This window comes from Perognathus longimembris, chromosome 1 (assembly GCF_023159225.1).
Source record: "Perognathus longimembris pacificus isolate PPM17 chromosome 1, ASM2315922v1, whole genome shotgun sequence".
NCBI lineage: Eukaryota > Metazoa > Chordata > Mammalia > Rodentia > Heteromyidae > Perognathus > Perognathus longimembris.
In genome coordinates this window covers 22,293,529-22,315,506 of record NC_063161.1, presented here as the reverse complement: position 1 = coordinate 22,315,506, position 21,978 = coordinate 22,293,529, and the positions used below count along the sequence as shown (strand labels likewise).

General features: G+C 38.6%; 1 protein-coding gene across 1 annotated transcript; it reads right to left on the bottom strand.

The window, feature by feature from the left end:
- Window positions 1-11,672: 11,672 nt before the first annotated feature.
- Window positions 11,673-12,977, bottom strand: Ccer1 (coiled-coil glutamate rich protein 1). Its single transcript, XM_048340568.1, has 2 exons — window positions 12,075-12,977; window positions 11,673-11,975 (listed from the first exon to the last, which is right to left on the bottom strand). Exons 1-2 carry the CDS (start codon window positions 12,975-12,977, stop codon window positions 11,673-11,675), a joined length of 1,206 nt encoding a protein of 401 aa, XP_048196525.1.
- Between the last annotated feature and the right edge of the window lie 9,001 nt (window positions 12,978-21,978).

Sequence of the window (21,978 nt, the reverse complement as noted above, 5' to 3'; positions counted from 1 at the left end):
TGCAACACTCTCCTCTGGAAGTAGATGATGAAATATTCTTTGCCCTGCAGTCATTTGAGGCAAAAGTGAATCACAGACAGCTAAGTATCTTTTCACAAGGCTTATAGAAGCACTCATATGGCGTGTTAAGGAACTAGAAAGCATGGATATCTGCCATTTCTAGAGATGTTGTGTTGCAATTAGTGAATGCACTACTGAGCAAGTTGTAATACAGAGATTGCCTGGGAGGTTAAGGCAGAGTCAGTCCATCCTTATTCCAGAATAATGATCTCAGATCAGTAGTTAAGCAGCTGGAAAGAGCTGGATATACAATAGTAATAAAAATATGAATTATCCTCAGGGTGTGAGATCAGCAAACAAGCAGGTTTGTATCCTTCTCTAATAAGTTGTTGTTCTAATTAGTGGCTGTGGCCATTAATAAATTAAATGATTCTCAAGTCCCAAGAGGTGATTGCCACACATTCTGCTCTTAAAAAACTGGCCATTGAACATGTTCTCATTTTTATTTCTTCGGATCAAAGTCCTAAACACTAAAAAGGGATTAAACATTAAAAAGAAAATCACAGACTTGCTGATTGTCTTTTGTACTACTCTCACCAGTAAAAGCAAAATAAAAATAGTATCCATGCTGACTGCTGATGTTAATTACTGGCATTAATGTCAACAAGAATTCAACACAGACTTTCTCTGGGAATAATTCTGAATAAAATAGTATAGCAATGTAAAAATGTTATAACTGAATAAAAAACCACAGAAGTCCAAGGACTTTTATAGGCTAATATTTCTTTCTCCATTGCTTAGTTTTAAGGCTTAAAGAAAGCCTTAATTATTAAGCAGCAAGGCACTCATTTAACAAGCAAGTCACACATTGTAACATATTTGAATAAATAATATACCTTACTAGTCTGCTTTGTACCAATACCATCACAGTAATGAATTATGTGTTACAAACACCTCCACAAATACAAGAACTTATTAGTTCACATTTAATTTTTTTATGTTGGCCACTAGGTGGCACCTACATATTATTTTGTAAAGATTAAGTTCTTCATTACAAGGAAAAATAGTAGATGAGGCAAAGAAAAAATATATTAACCTCATTTAACTTCAAATATTTGTACAAGAAATAGTGGAAAGCTGTATTTTCATTGAGAGGAAAACAAAATGTCATATTTTGAAGGGTGAACATTGAATGAAAAAATTGTAAGGCAAGAACATAACATATACCAGCATTAGTCTTAGTTTCTCTTTGGAAATCGATACAATCTTTTAGTCCAAGAAAATTTTATAATCAATAAAATGTTAAAATAGGAGGCAGAGGTTGGAGGATGATAATTAGAAGGCAATCAGGAAAGACATGGTGGTTCATACTTTCAATCCCAGCCACACAGGAGGTACAAGTATTAGGATTGTGGCAAGCCTACCCTTGAGCAAAAAATTGTAAAATGTTATCCTAAAAATAAGACAAGAAAGACTGTGGGAGTGACTTACATGGTCAAATGCATGTCTAATAATCATTGGGCTCTGAGTTCAATCCCTAGTACTGCCAAAGAAACTGACAAAAGTAATTGGTACAGTTATGGGGACAGTATTAAAATTCTGTCTTTGGTTGTAATATGGATTGGCAAATACCCAATTAAATAATTCAATTGTGCTGTTTGTGTGAACTGACAAATACAAATTAGAAGATTTAAATTCCTAGAATCAAAAGTAGCATGGTCAAAATGTAAACATCATCTTAGTAAAGAATACTCAATAAATAAATAAAAACAAGATTATCAATCATAAACATTTCAAATATGATGCAAAAGCACCAGAAGATACTATCAGGAGACGTCAGCTTAAACAAGTTATGAATATTAATTAATGTCAGCTAAAAACTTGAAAGAGAAATATAAATGTCTATGCTTGGACATAAAAGTGTACTCAAAGCTACTTTATGGGAATGTTTAAATATTACCAGCATATTTTGAACAAAAGGACAATGTAAAAGAATATGACTAGTCATTAATTTTTATTATGGCTCTGATTATTGCATTGCATTCATTTTATAAAATCCTAGTACTGAATTGAATTCATACAGTACAAACTTAACCAGTGTGACACAGTGTTATGAAGCAAATGACAGAAGAACTGAGAAGTAGTGATTAAGTTATTATAAAGCATCCTGTCACAAATGTCTCATGGGGAGGGCAAGTGTCAAGCCCTTCCTCTTGGACTCCTCCTGTGTGTCTCTATTTAGACCTGTATTCTTGCATTGGTAAATTTTCTAAAATTGTTGGCCTATGGAAGTTAAGTTCTACATTTATCATTCATACTGGGACTGAATATATTCTACAGGAGAGAAACATGCTCTATTTGAGGAATTGCCAGAGAATATTTAAGTGTGTAGTCTGCTTCAGGAATAAATTAGTCCAAAAAACTCCTCCTCCTGCACCCCTCCTCACCCTGTAGTAGAACAATTGATTATATGATATACTATATAGCAGTGTAGAGTTACAGCAACACATCCTGATTCTATATCATGATAGTTCCAAATAAATCACTTTCAACTTCTCTTGGCCATATAAAAAAGTATTCCTCCTCTGTAGGAATGATTTCAGTCTAATGACCTGGCAAGGCAAATCAACCTTTTATTCCACTCAGGTGATGTGTGTGACCACAAGAAGTATCTGAGGAATGAGAGTTTTCCTCTCCAAGTGCTCATTTATCAATCTGGTATTAAAGAGACTGATGATTTCTATCCTACTGAGAAAATGCAGGTTAAGATTAAATACAGTTTTGTTTATTAAAAGGTGGTTTAGGTAAGGCTGTAGGGAGAGAGAAGTTTGAAGTACTCACTGGCAACTTAGGTTCCAAAACAATTTCCTTTGTTTATCACTCCCTTCATCCATGAAAGGAAAATGAAGCATTCTCAGAAGAGTTGTATGTTTAAGCTAATAAGGGCAGTGAGTACATTTCTTGTTCTACTTGTTACCTCCTCCCTAATTTTCCCCCTCCCCCTTCCCTTTTCCCTCTCCCCCCAAGAGTTGTGCAGTTGGTTTACACCAAATGGTTTATAAGTGTTGCTTTTTGAATGGTTTGTCTTGTTGTTCTTTGTCTCTTGATCCTTGGCTAAGAGGATTTTTGAAATCTAAGGTCTATGTTCTTAAAGTTTTAAGTGTTCTCCTTAGGTGACATGAAAAAGTATTTAATATATTTTGACGTTCTTATCCATATGTATTTTAATAAGATAAATCTCCCATTTTAATGTAATGCTTCACAAATTCGCATGTCATTCTTGGTTAGCTCTCTTAGCATAACATGAAATGACATTTTCAATAAAATAGTAATATAAATATTATTCAGTATGTCTATAAAATCATCTATAAATTATTGTAAGTATTCTTCTAAAATAAAATGTTTTGTCTTAATTATAGCTGTTGTAACACAAAAAGTAGTCTATTTTATATCATTTGGATATTTTTCCTTACCATATATGTGTGTATTGAGACATGGACACATAAAATGCTAATGAGTAGAATTGCAATGGGATATGATTTCCTGGGTCTTGCTAATGAATCTAGATAGATAGAATTTAAGAGGGTTCACTCTGCAAAATGCAGTTCAGCATATAATGACTAACATCAGTACAAAATCCAAGTACAATTCCTAAACTGTTTGGTTCTCACAACAGGTGTAATGAGAATGGATCTGTACCATTGGGGAAACAGACCCAGGATCCTGCTATGGGTAACTAATGGAGCAGAAAATTACACATCCGGTCCTTCCTTCCTCATGCCAAGATCTTTTTACTTTTCTTCCAGATCAGCTTGGTGGTAAACTGTGTGCCAATAATTATCTAAAACTAAATACAGGGGCTGGGAATATGGCCTAGTGGCAAGAGTTCTTGCCTCATATACATGAAGCCCTGGGTTCGATTGCTCAGCACAACATATATAGAAAATGGCCAGAGTGGCGCTGTGGCTCAAGTGGCAGAGTGCTAGCCTTGAGCAAAAAAGAAGGCAGGGATAGTGCTTAGGCCCTGAGTTCAAGGCCAAGGACTGGCAAAAAAAAAACCAATACAATTTTGCAAAGCTATTATGAGGCATAGCCATACTCTGATTTTGTTTTAAATTTATAGATAAGGCCAAAGTGATTCTGAAGCTTTAGAAGAAATTATCAGTTGTTTTACTCTAATATAAATTTATCAGTTAGGATAAACAGCTTTGTGTATCATGTCATTATGCTGTTAAAATTACATTTAAAGTATCTCTTTTCTTATTTATGTACGTGTTCATACCAAAAGTGACTAAAAGGTGATATTTCTATCATTTATTTCCCAGATTTGTATGGCTGGTATAGATGGCAAGAGATAGGTTGCCTTTTGTATTTATTTTAATGGAACTAAATGTATTAGATATACCATATTCTTTATTCGTCCTTCTTTCTTTTTATTTTAAAGGTGATGTACAGAGGGGCTAATGTTACTTAAGTCTTGTAATGAGTACATTTGTTTTAAAACAGTGTCACTTCTTCCATCATTCCCTTCCAGTTTTTCTCCTTCTCAACCCCTTTCCTCCATAAGTTTGATAGTTAGTTTTCAACATGGTGTCTAGCAAGTGTCACTGCTGCATTTGTTCACCCTGGAAATATTATAAAATATAATGGGACCTTTTCAGAGCTCAAAGTTGATCCCTAAGTGCCAAGTGCATTTGCCATCCTCAGAGGGCAATGTTTTCTGTGCAAAATTCTTTCTCAGTTACTACAGAGATAATGTACTGAAAGCAAGTTACAAAGCACTGTCAATAACTAGAAGAAAATACTAGAATGTCTAAATGTAAAACAAAGAGTACCCCATAATAGAGAGCAGTTGTGTTTATCAAACCTTGACTTTCTTGATATGTTTAGGATTTATATTTCTTACAACTGATAAAATCATAGTTGTTTCTGAAAAAAAATGCCTACATGGCCCTTCTTTTTCAGTGTCTTCTCTGTCAGCCTTTGAAATGACTTAAAGTGGATGTGTTTCTTTCAGAAAACCGTATTTATTTATTTATTTATTTATTTGTCAAGTGCCTACTTTCCTCTACAAGTAAAGATTGAGTCTCTTAGGAGTCAAGATTGGAGAGACTACTGGATCATCCTCAAGTGGGCAAGAATAAGCTATGAAGAGTGTCTCAATGACAGCTGAGAGCCGGAGTGCTTCAGTAATGTTAAGTAACAGCCTCCAAAATCTCCAGTGTGTCATCCAAGGAAGGACAGTATCTGATAACTGTAATGGCCACAGTACTGCGATGCTAACCCCTCCAACCCTCAACATGGCTAACTCATTTTGTAAGGCTCCTCTCTATGTCCACCCCTGAATTCATTCTTCACTGAAACAACACTTGCCATCTATTTCCCATGACATCTTAGTGACTGTGGCAGGATTCACTTGAGATCTCTCAGATCTAGCAGAGATAACTGTGCTCTCAAGGTACTGGTTCGCTTATTTATTTATTTATTTTTAATAATTACCTTGCTTTGCTAACTTGACACTGAAATTCTCTTTTAATTTCTTTTCCTTCAATATCTCTCTCCTTTTAAGACAAAAGCCAAACTGCCATATGCTGAACTTATAGGTAAGGTACTTATACTTAAGATAACCATCTTTAAAGGCCCCAAAACAAAGGGGTAGGCCTTACTCACCAAGCAACCTAGACATGGGTTAGACCTGCTGCCTCTGTGTGTCAGTCTCCCTCGATAGCAGAACAACACAGTAGAAATCACCCAACATCCGATCCTTGCAATTTCATCCTTATTAGGATTTTTTTCCAGGCTTTAAAAAGTGTAAGTAGTTGCACAACTTAGTTGCCACTGCTGGGAGCAGTTTATGAATATGGTGCATCTCGATCAATGACACCCACTCCTCATATCCTGACATTTACAAGTCTTTTCAGGGATTTCAGGTCATCCCATCCTAAAGCAGCCCATTCATCTTATGCCCATCTCATTTTTTTTTTGGCCTGGTTTTAGGGGAAAAAATGTAAATTTTTTTGCCACACATCAATCAGCCATTTCCCTGAAGGGCAGTGGGGTGATTTGTACTGGACATTTGAGTACTTTGCTCTAACCACTCCATTAGCTATGGAAAGATGTGCAGAGAAATGCTTTCCTCTCATGTGCTTGTCTTATATACCATAAAAGAAAACTGTAGCATCATTCCAGAGTTCTAACTTGAATTTACGGTGAGTTTCAAGGGAGTCTAGGTTTATTCACAAAGTGAAATTAGGGTCTTTAGAGACCAGACACCTTTCTTGGAAGCATAGGTCTAATTTCTGCTGGCAGAGAAGTTTCCAAAATGGAACCTGGGACCCAATGCAATCATATATCAAGGATTCTAAGCCTGGTGTCGGTGGTTCACACTTGTAGTCCTAGCTACTCAGGAGGCTGAGATCTGAAGATTATGGTTCGAAGTCAGCCTGGGCAGTAAAGTCTGAGTGACTCTTCATTCAACTATTCTGAAATAGCTGGAAGTGGCACTGTGTTTCAAGCAGTAAAGTGCTAGCTTTGATCACAAAGAGGCTCAAGGACAGTGTTCAGGCCCTAAATTCAAGCCCAAGTATGGGCAAACAGCCACAACAAAAATGAAAAGGACAGTAGGCCAGCAACTGGTGCCTTATGCCCAATCCTAGCTATTCAGAGGGCTGAAAGAGATCTGAGGGTCACGGTTTGAAGTCAGCACATGCAAGAATGTTATTGAAAATCTTATCTTCAATTAACCACCAAAATCTAGAAGTACAGCTATGACTCAAGAGTTCAGGGACTCAAAAGCTAAGGGACAATCCCTAGGCCCAGAGTTCAAGCCCCACAACTGGTCAAAAACTAGATGGAGGAGGAGAAGGAAGAGAAGGAGGAGGAGAACAAGATAAAGTTGTTTAGGAAACACAACTGAGGGTCCCTGCATAGGCTCAGGAATTCTCCACACTTGAGGTGGTGGTGACTGGATTGGAGTACAGATTAAGGTCACTGGGTGTCTATTTAGGTGAGAGGTATCTTCTCCCAACGTGTGTGTAAAGGGGTTGGAACAACAAACTCCCTTCATTTGCTTAACATATTAGGTCCCTCTATTTCCTTCCTGGCCTCTGTCCTGTCCTTTATAGATCATGCTAGGGAGTTTCTCAGCCAACCTGAATTGACTCTCCACTGAGAACCATTTATGATTGGTTGCTGAAAGTAGTACCTATAGATAGTTATCTATAGATTCTCCTAAAAGGAATTTTTATAAGTCTGCTTAGCCTCAATATATATTGGAGGATGTAGAAATTTTGCCCAACAATGGCAGTTTAAATTACAAGACCATTATATTATTTGTTCTGGAAAAGAGAGAGGAAATAGGCGAGACTCCAAATGTTCACATTTTTCCCTGATGTATACCAAGGCTGTATAATCACCAAGTGTTTGACTCTGTCAAGTGACATGTAATCATTCTCAGAACTACATTTCCTGTAGATACATAGTCAAAGTATTTCTCTGTGGAAATAATGTCTATTTAACCTTTTACCTTGATGGTCAGGTATATATTCCTTGGTATGCTTGTCCCCTCCTCTTACTCTGATTTCCAGAGATGCTTCTATCTCCCTTTCTCTGAATTTCCCCTTCTCACCATCTGGCTGTCCAAGTGATACTTTTTCTTATTCTCTTGGGAATTTTAGTAGGGATTTCTAAGCAAGTGTCAGAAACCATTTAAGTATCAGTAATCCATTCCAGTCTCTCAAAGGTGTGCATGCAGCCTTAACCTGCAAGAAACTGCCAAGGTTCTGTCTGCTTTACAAGACCAGATCCATTCCTTAGCAGGAACTGTCGTCTATAATTTCCATCATACTTTGAGCTACTCAAGCTGATACATGTTCTTCCTTCAGGAAGACTACTGCTATTTGAGTAAAAAAAAAAATCTATTCTGATTCAAAGTAATTTAATAGGTCTGCTTGATAAAGTCACTTTAACAAAAGGAACAGGGCTCTTCAGGATGGTGATTTTCCCAGGATTATAACAGAACAGCCTCAGCTGGCTACTCCCACTCCTAACCTAAATCCTTCCAGCACTGATTGTTCAACCTATCATTTTTAAATGCTGAATTTAATTCCTACTTTCCAGGATAAAGAGGCTTCATATGTACTTGTGTCTATGAGATATTCTAGTTGCTTTCTCTGAACAAACAGGTACCAAGTCACAATCAGATCCAATCCATTACCACCATCTAGTATTTGACTGGGGAAGATGGGTCCCCTTGTTAGTCTTTTCCTAAGTTCAGTTTCAGGAGAAAAAAAAAGAAACAATGTTATTAAAGATATAGTGTCCTTGAAGGGGAGTGTGAGATATGGAAAAGGAAGGCAAAACTAGAGTAATAACAGAAAGGACACAGTGAGCAGGTATTACACAGTGTGTCCTAGTACATTCTTCCAAGCATCCGGTTCCATTGTCCTAGAGTCACAGTTGAGTATCGATGAAGCTACTTCATGATAAGTGGGATTTTCCAGATTCTAGAGATTAGCCAGAGACCTATTAAGTCATTTGTAGCTGCTGTTTCACATTTCTCCTCAATTTGCCATCTCAGCTCTGAGGACACTTTATTAGGCAAACTACTCCGTTTTCCATTTCTTGGAAAACTCCACAAGGATGTACATACATTTAGCCTAACCATAATCATTATGGGGCACTTGACCATTTGCTCAAGCTTTTACCATCCATTTCCTTTGTAGGTGTACTTGGGTATTATGAGTACTACTTCTTTAATCAACTCTAGCTTTTGCTTAATTACATTGGCTCTGTTAAAGACTTCTCTGTGTGTCGTCTAAATTCATTCTTTGGACCTCTAAATTCATTCTTTGGTGAGACTCACTTAGCATCTCCCCCCCACATACAAAGGGACTATAACAATATCTGGCTTTGGGGGCTGGGGATATGGCCTAGTGGCAAGAGAGCTTGCCTCCCATACATGAAGCCCTAGGTTTGATTCCCCAGCACCATGTATATGGAAAACGGCCAGAAGGGGTGCTGTGGCTCAAGTGGCAGAGTGCTAGCCTTGAGCAAAAAGAAGCCAGGGACAGTGCTCAGTCCCTGAGTCCAAGGCCCAGGACTGGCAAAACAACAACAACAAAAAAAACTATCTGGCTAACAAAAACCAAGCCCTGTTGGCAACATTGGCTCACACCTGTAATCCTAGTAACACAGGAGGCTGAGATCTGAGCATTGTGGTTCAAGGCCAGCCAAGGCAAGAAAATTCGTTAAATTATTTCCAATGAACTATTCAAAAACCAGTAGTACAGACATAACAAAATGTAAAGCTGTAGTATAAAAGCTTGAGTATAAAGCTTGAGTATAAAAGCTTGTAGTATAAAGCTTGAGTATAAAAGCTCAGGGAACATGTCCAGGCCCTAAATTTAAGCCCCAGAACTTCCCCTGCCCTACCACACACCCACTTACACACATATCAAGCTTAGGTGCAAAACCTGATTTCCTTCATTAACTTTTGCTGGTATTTATGTAATTTTCAGATAATATGGCTTCTTCCTGTCCCTTTCAATCCTAATTGTCTGTTCCTTGCAGCAAGACTAAACCTCCCACGTTCAGGCCTTAAATTCACCATGCTCCTCCTAGCTCTTCTATACTTAGTGATCCTCCCTCTTCTCATACAGTAGACATCAGGTACATGGGGGATGACATTCTCATAAGTTACCACTCACAGTGTTTCTTCAGAACTGCAGGGACCAATTGGTTTAATTATTGTCTGTGCTACATGACTGGGAATTCTGTGGATTCATCATTGTGTCATTTTTTCTATTCAGTCTTTACCTCTTTGCAATACAGTAACTTTGAATGATGTCCCATGGTTTTCATATCCCTTCGTGAATAATGTTCTGTAGTACATAAAGAAGCAATTGGCATGTGTTAATTATAATTTCTTAGAAGGAAAGATCAAAATTATTCAGATATGACTGTGAGGAAATGCAAATCTTTGATGAATGGCCTTAATAAGAATACACTTAAATTTGATCTATTTCATGAGGTTAGTGTGAATGGGTTATACTTAAGAGGAATGGTCTGCATGGAATATTGGCTTCTCTCTACATATCCACTGGAACAGTAATAGACACACAGGTGGAAAATTGAATCATTTAAATAGGCTATTTAGATATATCTTAAAGCTTTCTTAGTGTATAACATGTTACTTGTTGAGGTAACTTGTAGTGGGTGATTTTTTTCACAGTAGTTGAGCTTGTCTCTTCTTTTGTGCATCTTGTTGGACATTAAAGTGCTGCTACACAGTTTTCTGATTTTTAAATGAGTAGACTACTTTCATTTCCGTTTATCACTATAAAAACTTCAATGTACTCTGGCATATGAATGAAATCAATACCCAGGTAAGATATTGCCAATGTGTCTTCTCTTCCAGCAATAAATACTAAGTGGTGGTTCAAACTAAGAAGTATTATTTTTGTTTAAAAAGTGTAATTTTTGAGAACAAAGCTTCAAATTCTTGATGTGGAAGTACTCTGGAAATGTGCTACAGTTAGGATGTTTTATTCAATGCGCAGGAAGAAATATTTCACTTTCTAGAAAGGATTTATCATAGGTAATAGTTTAGATAGTATCAAAAAATAGCTCACACAGGCTCACATGCACATCTTGGCTTTAATCTCCTTTATAAGAAAAAGCATAATGTTATTAACCTCCAAAAGGTAACCATTCTGCAAAACCTATAGAGTTCCTCTGAACTCAGGCGAGGATTATATCCAAGAACAAGGCTTCAAAACCTAAGCCATGTTCCATGGTATGCAGTTACCTTGGAGCTGACTTCTGACCATGGGGAATCCTCTCCATGATGGATTATGGATTGCTGAGGCCATGGCAGATAACCAGTTCCACAGAAGGAACTTCATGTTCTTCTGAGGAAGATCCATAACACTGTGGAACAAGGAATATAGATGAGCATTGCCATAAGACACTGCAGATGGGATAACCAAATACAATCCTCAAAAATGAACACTGTGCCAAGTGCCAATGGCTCACACTTGTAATCCTAGCAACTAAGGAGGCTGAAGTCTGAGTATCTCAGTTCAGAGTCAGCCTGGGCAGCAAAGTCTGTAGATTCATCTCCAATTTACTGTCCCCTCCAAAAGCCTCCATTTTCCATAGAAAACTAGCCTTATCAAGTAATAACTAGCCTTAAGCATGAAAGTTTAGGATCCCAAGATCAGCACCAACAACTCAAAAACCAACCAAAAAAAACCCCAAAAACCCAAAACGCTCTTGGTTGTACAAAATCTAAAAGAAAAAAAAGGTAGGGAGACAATCTGCACTGTTTGTGCTTAAGAATGTTTATCAAATTGATTTGAAGCTCGGTAGCTAATTTGTATTCTTTTCAGCCTTGTCTGACTTTGAAATCTCAATTGTCTAGAAAGAAAAACGAAAATATTCAAACTGCAGTAATAAAATATTTGGCCTTTATTTCCAGTAAAGTATCTGAAGGCTTCCCTCTCCCCACCCCCTGACATACAGATCCACACCAATTTTTAAATACTTTATAACGGCCAAAGAAGGGTTTACATAGACATGTTTTATTAATGGGACTCACTTCTGAATTCGCTTTTTTTTTTTTTAATAAGCTGCCAATCCATTTTAGCCTCCAATCAGTTCCATCCCATTCTTTAATTCCCATCCAGATGTTTGTTAATGTCTGGTAGCATGAATAGCGCTTCCTGTGGCACTTTGGGAATGATCTGCTCTGAGTTTAAATAAGAATAGTTTATAAAATCATCTCGCTCTTCTTCCGCTGCAACTAGGATTGATAAAGGCATTTCCAGAGGCAAGTGATTTTCTTCCCTTCTCTGCTGCTGCTCCTCCAGGCCTTCCTCTTCCATCCCATCCTCCTCTTCCTCCTCTTCTCCCTCCTCGCCCTGCTCAGTCTCTTGGCCCTCTTCCTCCTCCATCTCTTCCTCCTCTGTGTCCGACTCTGACTCTCCACTTCCTTCATCCTCCCCTTCCTCCTCGCTCTCTTCTTCCTCCTCTTCCTCCTCTTCCTCCTCCTCTTCCTCCTCCTCCTCCTCCACCTCCTCCTCCTCCTCCTCTTCCTCCTCTTTTTCATCACACCCTGCCTGCTCACACTCATCATTCTTCTCCTCTCTCTCTTCCTCCAACAATGGCAGGAAGGGAGACTCGTTCTCCTCCACCGGGATAGGACTCAAGGCTAGAGACGGATCCTGCAGTAAGCTATAGAGACTTTCTTCCTCGCCTCCGGTAAGGGGCACGTAGTTACCTAGGGGGGAGCCCGGTGGGGAGGGCAGCTCCCCAGCCTGGGCCTGCTGTGCCCGCAGCGCCTCCTGCTGGTGCTCCAGCTTCTCCTGCTCGCGCATGTCTTGGTAGACCTGGTTCATGATGAACTGGGTGGTGTTCCTCGGCGCTCTCATGCCAGGCGCCCGCCAACCGTACAGGTTGACAGGCCGCAGCAGCTTGCTCAGGTCGACCTGTTGGCTCCTCGGGAAGGACCGGCCAGGGTGTCGACGTACGCCGCGACCCCGGTGGTGGCCCCAGCGCTTCTTCCTGCTGGGGGGTCTCATCCAGCCGGGGTTCCAGGGCTCACGCCAGCAGGAACAACAACACAGGCAGAAAGGGTGCAGACCATACACCCGTATCATTTGCCCCGGGCAAAGGGGGTTTCGGAACCCCGCCAGAGGAGGGTGCCAGGGGCCTCCACAGCGCTCCCAGTCGGAGCACGTGGCCCAGTAGGGCTGCTGCTGAGGTGGCTGGAACCAAGGATCGGAGCAGTGCTGTGGCTTGGGCTGCTTCCTGGGTGGCTGAAACTCAGGCTTGGGGCCATAGTGGTACCGCCGCTTGTAGATCGGCGCGCCTCTGCGTCTTCGATGGTAGGATGACCAGGTGCGGAAGGGGACAGAGGAGGACCAGCCGCCGCCCAGATTAAGAGGGTCTTCCTTCTTGTTGAGGGTCTGGGTCATGGTTCCGGGAGCTCGGAGAAGTCTTAAATGGTAGCGTCCCAGAAGCTGTCCTCAAGTCTGACCAGATCCACGAGTCTGAAGAGCCTGGTCCACCTGGGGCTCAGCGCAGCCCCACGTGCCTGTCGCCGGGATCACGCCTTTCCTTCCACGAGGACCCACTCTCTCTCTCCTCCTCCACTCACTCGCTCTTCCCTCGTAATCTCTTTCTCCTTGGCACCCGGGTTTGTCTTGCCCAGGTGGGTTGGGTGGGACTAGGGCTGGGTAAGGATGGTGGAGGTGGGAGGAAGGTGTTGGTGGGCGACACGCAGTGAGAGCCTCTCCCGGGTCCCACGCACCCCCGCCTCGGCAGAGGTGCGGGCTGGGGACTGGGGAGGCAGGGGTTGCGCGCGTTACCTCGTTGCTCCCTCTCAACCCAGGTGCTTCACCGTTGCCGTCCTGGCCGGACTAAGTGGGCACCCGCCCGGGGCAGCCTTTAAATACCGGCTGGGGGCCCCCACGTGACCACTGCGTCCTTGGTTGCCCTGGACACCAGCCAATCAGAGTCGAGATGGTCTCGCCTTGGTGTTCCGGCCTAAACTAGGTGTCCAGTGAACGTTCTCAGGGGGCTTGTGACGTGATGTTTGAGGGGCGGGGCGGGGAGAGGGGTTCAGACCTGGGTGTAGGATGTCCAGCCCAGGCAACCCCGGAGTCTTGAGGCACGCGGTGGGGGAGGGGTGGTTGGAACCCGATGGGCTTTCAGTTAAAGCCCGTAGAGTGGGAAACACACATGTGAACACACTCGTGTTCTACACGTTTGTGGGGAATAGCAATAAGGAAGACCCTGTCGAGTAGGAACATTGGCCTTATCTTCTGACCCATGTCCAGTCTTTTCCCGCTGGGAGCTGAGGTCCATCATGCAGGAAACATGACCACACTGCACATGCTTCTTTAAAGAGCAAGTACACTCATGTCATGTCATGTCATGCCATCCTCAAGTCTACCCTGGAAGGTGGTGCCCGCCTTTCTCAGCTTAGGAAAGTGAGCTGGAGGTTTCATCCAAGCTGGTGGGGCTGATGAACTTTAAACCTCCAACCTCCGTCAGCCTCAGTACAAAGTTCTGAACGACTCTCTGTACCATCACCACCCCACCTTCAGTAAAACTCTTGTGGCAGATCAAATACATATGAAAGCACACTACCCATTACAATGTTCCATTGGTTAAAATCATTAGTTCTAGGGGAAAACCGTGGCTTTCTTCATGGCATTATATCTTTTCTTTTGTCCTCCATAGACCATACCAGATGTACATAGGAACCTGTAAAATATCCTGCTTAAATATATGAAGTTTGATTTAAATAGATGTGATTTAACTTCATCTTTGTTACCTCTGTGAGCTTCTTATCCATACTATCATTATAGCTATGTTATACAGTAGCATCACACAGGGTTGTGAGAGAATCAGGTTCCTCTATCAAGGTAGTTAACACAAGCCATCCCTTACATAGCAGTAACATATCATCACCATATTTAAGTACTTTAGAGCTTTTAAAGGGGTGATACACAGTATAGGCAGACACCTAGCCTTGTGCCTGATGCAACAATAGGCATTTTACTACCCCCAAGTCCTATGTCCTGTTTTTGTCTCACTTTGTGGGAAATTCAGGGCTTGAAGCCAGAGGAACAATTCTGAGGTAAATTCCCTCTGTTACTTTCCTGTGGGAAGTGCTTTGTGCAAAGCAGAACAGGGCCCACTGAGAGCATCAGTCCATTAAATGCCAAAAGAACCATGTGTGGGAAAGTAGCGAAGTTTATAAAGGTCATTTATTCATTCCTGGCTGAAAATTGAGACCAGCACTGGGCTTCCTAGATCAGGACTCCAGTCATCGCCTTGGGACTCGTCCACTCCATGAGCTCCATTCGATTTTACTGGGTCTGTGGTTGGTTGAAGATGAAGCCTACTTGACTCAAAGTGCAAAATGCTGACATACTTAGGCTCTATTGTCCCCTTCCAGATACAGTTATTCTAGCCTTGCTCTGCTTAACTCAGAATGGCCGGGTGACAGTCGTGGTCTATTTCTCTAATGACAAGTTAATCATCCAGTATGGACTTTAAATGAGAGCTTTTTAAGTTGACCATATTAGTCTAGAGGGATTCTCACTCTCTTTTTTCATTTTAAAGAAGATGATGGATTCAATTTACATGTGACTGGCAACATTTTTGATCATGTAGTGTGACTTGTATAAAAATAGTGTTTACTTATCTTGTTTATTCTCTCTACTAAATGCTTTAGTATTTTCTTGTCATACCCAAACTTACCCCCTCCTTCAAAGATTGGGATTGTAATACAAATTTTTAAAGTATGCCAGTTAATTGCTGAAGATAACATAATAGAAATGTAATTTAGGAGTTAAAGGTACATTTTTATTTGGCTTTTATGATTTAAATACTACAAAATGAAATATTCTGATTAAAATTTAAAAGCCTTTTATTATCTGAAAGACCCCAGTAGTAGGGATTCAGGAATAGCTTCACTTATTCCTCTGCTCAGAGTAGAGATAAGCTGTAGTCAAGATATGGGAAAATTCACTCCACAATTTGTAAGTATATGTCTTCCCATGTGTTATCTCTTACTCGAAGCCATCTTTAAGACTTAACGGGCCAAACATAAGTCTTAGCCACAGATCCTTGTCATGGGCTACTGTGATGTGTTTGCTCCTCTTATCAAGCCAGCAAAGAGATCTTTGCAGTTCTTCCAGCAAGATGAACACATATAGGTATGCATATACATAATCTGTGTCTATGTATGGATGTGTGTGTGTATGTGTGTGTGTGTGTGTTCCTTTTATAACCACAGCCAAGACATTTGTCCCTCCCCCTATCTATGGCATATTCTGTTGGTTAGAAGCAAGATCCAGATCCCTTGGAGACAGTAATGGCCCTCTAAAATCTTTCCTCTATTTGTGATTTGTGAAAAGGAAAACATGAGAAAAAAAAGTGGGGATGGAGAAAGCACCAAGCTTGGAATACTAGGAGGTTACCTTGTAATGTATTTGCCATGTGTATGAAGGAAATCTAGCGTTAAACTATGTCCCAGATATGTCCTCCATGTTTACTACCTTAATTTGACGATTAAAGACATTAGTATTTAAAACATCCATTAAACATGATATGATGACATTGGTTTTACTTTCAATTGTGCATAGTAGTGTTTTCTAAAATTAAAATACATTCCAATGTCAGTTTTAAAGTTCTAACACTTGGTGGCAGTAGTAGCCCATTTCACTCAGCAAGTCTTCAAAACAATAAGGAGCAAACTCCTTTTTGTGTTTCATAACAAATTCCATCTTAAACAGTTCCAGGTTGACAAGATTAGATCTCATTTATTCTGGTACAGTGGAATCAGATATATGTAGTAGATTTGAACATTTTATATTTGGCTTTCTAAAAGCAAACCTCAGCTGATTGATTTGATAAATAAAATGTCTCAGGGAAAAGTTGTCTAATCCTGATATACTTTGCCAGAAAAATGAACTTGAACAAATTTAATTCAGATTTATTGGCACAATCACTTTTGTCCTATGGGGTACAATGTAAATAAATAACTGGAACACATATATTTCCAAAAGCCTTGTCTTTTACCACAGCAAAGAACCCCACATACTTATATTTAAAAATCAAAATATCAACACCATCTTGTGGTCACTAAGACTAAGTGCAAGGTATTAAGTTTTTCTAGTTTTTCAGATGTTAGAGAAAGAATTTTAAAGTCATTCATTATTTTCTGTTAGTAATTTGGGAAGTGAGATATCCTGTAGACCAGAGAACATCATTAGGATATTTTTTCCATTCTGTAGCCTCCAAATTATCTCAATAAATTGTGAAGAGAAAATTACATTTATAGTTACTAAAACTGTGTTTCTCCCAATTTAAAGACAAGAATGTCTGTTTTATACTTCCAGTTTTACATTTCTAATATTTCTATGTAGAGGTATGATTTGCACCATTGGAGTATATTGTCAATCCTTTAGCAACTGAAGATTTTCATAGAATGAAAACAAAACTGTACATAGTGATTTAAAACACAGGATTAATTAGTAATAACTAAATAGGTATTGCTGGCCTGAACATGTTGGCTTACAAATCAAATTTAAAGAATACAGTATTCTTACCCAGGAGAATTAAATGCGGTCTTTTTCTTTAGCAAATGACCTGCAATAGTTACAGAAAAATAAAAATGTAGCAATTAATAAGAAAAAAAGTTGAATTGTTTAAATTTTTTGTATTGTGTTTAATTTGGAATCAGCTTTAGAATTATAACTATGGTTTGAGAGTATGAGGCCATTTAAATATACTACAGTTAGAAGCACTGCTACGATATCATTATCACAATTCTATGAAATTGTTAATACTTTTCCTGTCCAGAGTTGACGGCAACGGACTTCTGCCAAATAGCCTTCTGAGTTAGCAGCCATGGGTTGAGGCATTAGCCTGGCAAGTGCATGGCCCTGAGTTCAGTCCTCAGCTCTGGGACAAAATAAAAATGAAAAACAACAACAAGGCAACTGAGTAAGTGATCATATTTATCCAATTGTTAATTCACATTTCAGATTTGCATAGTAGTGCCTTTTTGATTCTAGTATTTTATTTTACTTATTTTTTAAAATCCCCCTGATTTTGTAATAATGATATCCTGAGAAAGCTGTGAGGACATGGAGGCGTACGTATCCATAATATTTTGCTAGGCTGAGCTTTAGTATAATTTCATGAGATTGCTCATCTCCAGGGTAAAAATAGTAAAATAAGATTATGTTTTGTGACTACTGCTATAATGAACACACAATAGATTGATTACTTCATGCCTTATCATTACCGTGTTCTCCTTTTTATTAAAAAAGCACACACATAAGTCCCTGAAAAAGTATTTTGCTATGTTCCTAATGATAGTTGTGAGCTTCCTAGAAGCCCTAAAAGTCTCAGTCCATCTTCCCACTGATTTTCTAGAAGCAAAGAATAGTTGTAGGTTTTGTCCCCAGAAATAGTTCCTCTATTGTGACTTGGAGAAGAATCAGAGATCATTTGGTAGTCATTATCACATAGAGGAAACCTTGATGAACTGCACACACTGGCGCAGGCCTAGAACCTCAGTACTGGCAGGCTGAGCAGTCTTAAAAAAACAGTCATCTTTGCACCCCTGTCCATTCTGTGCATTGTGATCACAGGCTAAGTCAGGAAGACTGCTGGTGTACCTGTGGTATTTGAGCACATCAGTGGAATGGGGGGAAAGAACTGAGGAGTGAGCACTTGACAGCACAAGCAAGCCAAGTTCCAACCTCTGATTTCTATGGTTTGGGATGGTGGCTGTCTCAATTCTTAGTTTGTTGGGAGCTAACTCATGCAGAATGCCTGGAACATACTTTGATACAATAAATAATTACTGTTGTACTTAGCAAAATTAATACTAGAAATTAAAACAAGGAGGGGGATGGGGCAAAAGAAGGACATAAATGCAAGAAGAAAGGCTGAGTAAATGCAGCCATTATATTCAATAGACATTGTATAAAAATTGAATTACCTAACTTTAGGGTAGCGATGGAATGAGGAAAGATGGGGAGAATGATTGAAGGGGTAGCATTGATCAAGATGCTTTGTACTCACAAGCTAATTTATGGAATTGAAGTCTCTGTACAATTGATAATAATAATAATAAGTATCTTTAAGAGAACATTTACTGTCCTTCAAAAGTAATTTTATGACATGTATTAAAATAAAACCACTCTATGGTCTCTTTTATTTTACCTACATCTATTTTTCTAAGGTGCTCTAGCTTTGAACATTTTACATCACATTGTACAATGTCATCAAAATTCTTTGAATATTTTAGAGCTACTAATATGTTTATTGTTTAGTTTCATTAAAATGGATATATGATAAGATCTGCCATATGATTTTTCTCTCTCTCATATTACTTTTCTTCATATTTTTCAAATCTCCAACCTCAAAGAACACTAAAATATGCTTTTGGATAGAAGGACATATGGATATATGTTAGAAATAGCTAGTTTGTTACAGTTCTTTTTCTTGTACCATAACAAATGAATCGAAACCAAAGTGGTTCAATGGCCTCATCAGAATAGATGTTCTGAATGAGAGAAGTCTGTGATATTATTTATGTTTCCTTGTCCATGTGGAGATGTGACCAAATAATCACTGCTTACGCCATTTATAGATGTAATAATAAAGTGGCTTCACTAAATACTCTTAATGTTTTCTTATCTTTCCACTACTACCACCTATGGCATTTTATGGAGATTTAAGGATAAGAAATAAGACCATTCTCTGTGATTTAATTCTTCTGTGATTTGGAGATGGTGGCAAGCAGACTTTCAAAGATTTCTAGCCTATGAGCATTCAAAATTTATGTAGCTACTGTTGTTAAATGTTTGTATAGTTCTTAAAGTCCCAAGCAAACTGACTTTAAAATATGGCTGTGATGTATGTGGACATGACTATTAAACGAGCACTTTAAAAACAGATACTTTGCTTTTTCTTCTTTTGGCAGTACTGTGGCTTGAACTCTAGGCTTCACACTTGCTGGGCTGGTGCTTGATCACTTTCTCCAGATAGCAGCAGAAAAGCAAACCAGAGAGATTAGAAACATTAGCTGAAATCACCATGCTATTCCTAGAATTGAAGATGGAAGAAACCAAGTAGAGAAGTTATATAGAGAAGCTCTAGAAGGTGTTCCATGGCTCACAGCATGGAATCACTGACCTCAAATCTACAACCACAAAGAAGCAACTCTTCCAGTGGTCTACATGTGTTGGAAGTAGGTGATTTCTCATTGTGTAAGAGCAAAACCTATTAACAATTGGATTCAGCCTGATCAGAACGCATGCAGATCACTAGGTAAGTCTGTGGGATTTCTACTCTACTGAAACTGAGAGATAATAAATAGACATTGTCTAGGCTCATGATTTCATTGCCTGTTTTAAAAAGCCATGATAGAAAACTAATATAGGTATTATAATAAGATTTTAGTTTTTGTGATGATTTTATTTTGTCTTGTTCACATAATGTAGTAATAAAAGAGTATATCTATGAAACCCAAACAAAAACTCAAGTTTTTAATGTCACTAGCTCATGGTGCCTAATGTTGGGATGGTTATTTTATTTTCTGAGTATTTTGATTTATTTTTTTATTTTTATTTTTGCCAGTCCTGGGCCTTGGACTCAGGGACTGAGCACTGTCCCTGGCTTCTTTTTGCTCAAGGCTAGCACTCTGCCACTTGAGCCACAGCGCCCCCTCTGGCCGTTTTCCGTATACATGGTGCTGGGGAATCAAACCTAGGGCTTCATATATGGGAGGTAAGCTCTCTTGCCACTAGGCCATATCCCCAGCCCCAGTATTTTGATTTTTGAAACCATAAGTTTCAAGCAAAGTCAACATGTGTATTTTCTTATCAAAGATGTATTGGAGTTTATAGATTTAACTTGAATCAAGAAAATATTTTTATACCTGAAGAGGAGATGCATTAGAGAAATGCTCTTTCAAAGGTTGGACTTTATTAGAGTCTCTGCAAATAATGGCTTAGAACAAGTAAAACAATGAAAAAGAAATCAGTTAATTTAGGTATAGAAATGCATTTTATTGAAAGATAGAAATAGCTGAATATTATGGGTTGAGTTTTAAATGTTAGAGGTGTTCCAACAATTGCTTCATGTTTTAACTTTAACATAGGAACTAAAAAGTTGACTATACCATGTTGGATGTTAGACCATGATAGTGAGATTGTCCAGAATCATGTACTCTCTCACATTGTTGTTGAAAGGATGTTTGATTTGGCAAAGTCTATTAACATTTGAGGTAAGAGTAATTTGGTAAAGTTTATTAACACTTGAGATAGTATTTGACCAAGAATTCTACTTCTATGAATAGAAGTACTTTCACAAGTACACAGTGTGTTTACATACAATCAAGGATATATGTTATCATCATTTGGGAATAAATGCAAATAGATCCATGTAATTGAATAATTGGCAGTTTTCAGGATCACTAGAGCTATGTTGGTAAGTAAATATCACCAAAAGTATTTTAAAATGAAAAAGCAAGAAGAGTATAGAAGTGATCTATTGTATTCAAACTACAAGCATTTGTGTATAGATGCATAATTTTTATATATGTAACATAATATGTATGATGATATCACATGCATACACATGTTATGTAAAAAGGAAACTTGCTTATAGGAAAGTTTTTGTTTCTCAGGGAAAACTTGAAAGATATATGTTAGAAACCATTATTTATAGTGAGTGAACCTTGAGATTTTGAACCTGAAAGGAAACTTACTTTTCATTGCTATCTTTTTTTGATGTCTTAGGATCTTGAATTGTGTCTTTGTTATGGATATTCATTTTTAACATTTCTTTAGAAAGCCTTCTTTAGCTTCTTCCCTAGTGTGATTATCATCACATTATAGGTTCAGTTTTCCATATTCTAGTTTTACACATGCACAAAAACACATCATATAGGCAATTTACGACTAGTCTAAAATGAGCTTTCAAGTGTTTAACATCATAAAACATCATCTTTAAAAATTGCAATTATAACTAATATTCCCTATGAGTCCATGGTAACTTTCTAACACATGTACTGTTTATTTATGATCTTTATATATTTGTATTAGGGGAAAACATGCATCAGTGAGTAAAAATGTGTGTAAATTTTATTAAAACTGTCTAAGCCTTGGCAAACTACCTAACATGTTTGTATTCAATTGTTATTTATCATATACTTAATTTGAAATGAGATAGGCTATGAATCACCGAAACTTGCAAGTTAATATGAATTATAAGACCACTGTGAAATCTTTTCTATCATATAGTTTTCTCATTCCATTACTTTGTTGGGTTATTCCTAATTCTTTTGATATTTACTTAAAGTAATACATTTTCATCATATTTTAGCATTTTTGAAAGCATGTTGGTTTTTGTTTTCTGAAGACAACATTAAAGATTGATTTG

Excerpts from the sequence above, each read along its gene's own strand:
- Ccer1 (XM_048340568.1), bottom strand. The coding sequence starts at position 12,977 with ATGACCCAGACCCTCAACAAGAAGGAAGACCCTCTTAATCTGGGCGGC. Across the intron at positions 11,976-12,074 it reads AAGAGGAGGAGGAGGAGGAG|TCGGACACAGAGGAGGAAGA; the intron begins GTGGAGGAGGAG and ends GGAGAGTCAGAG.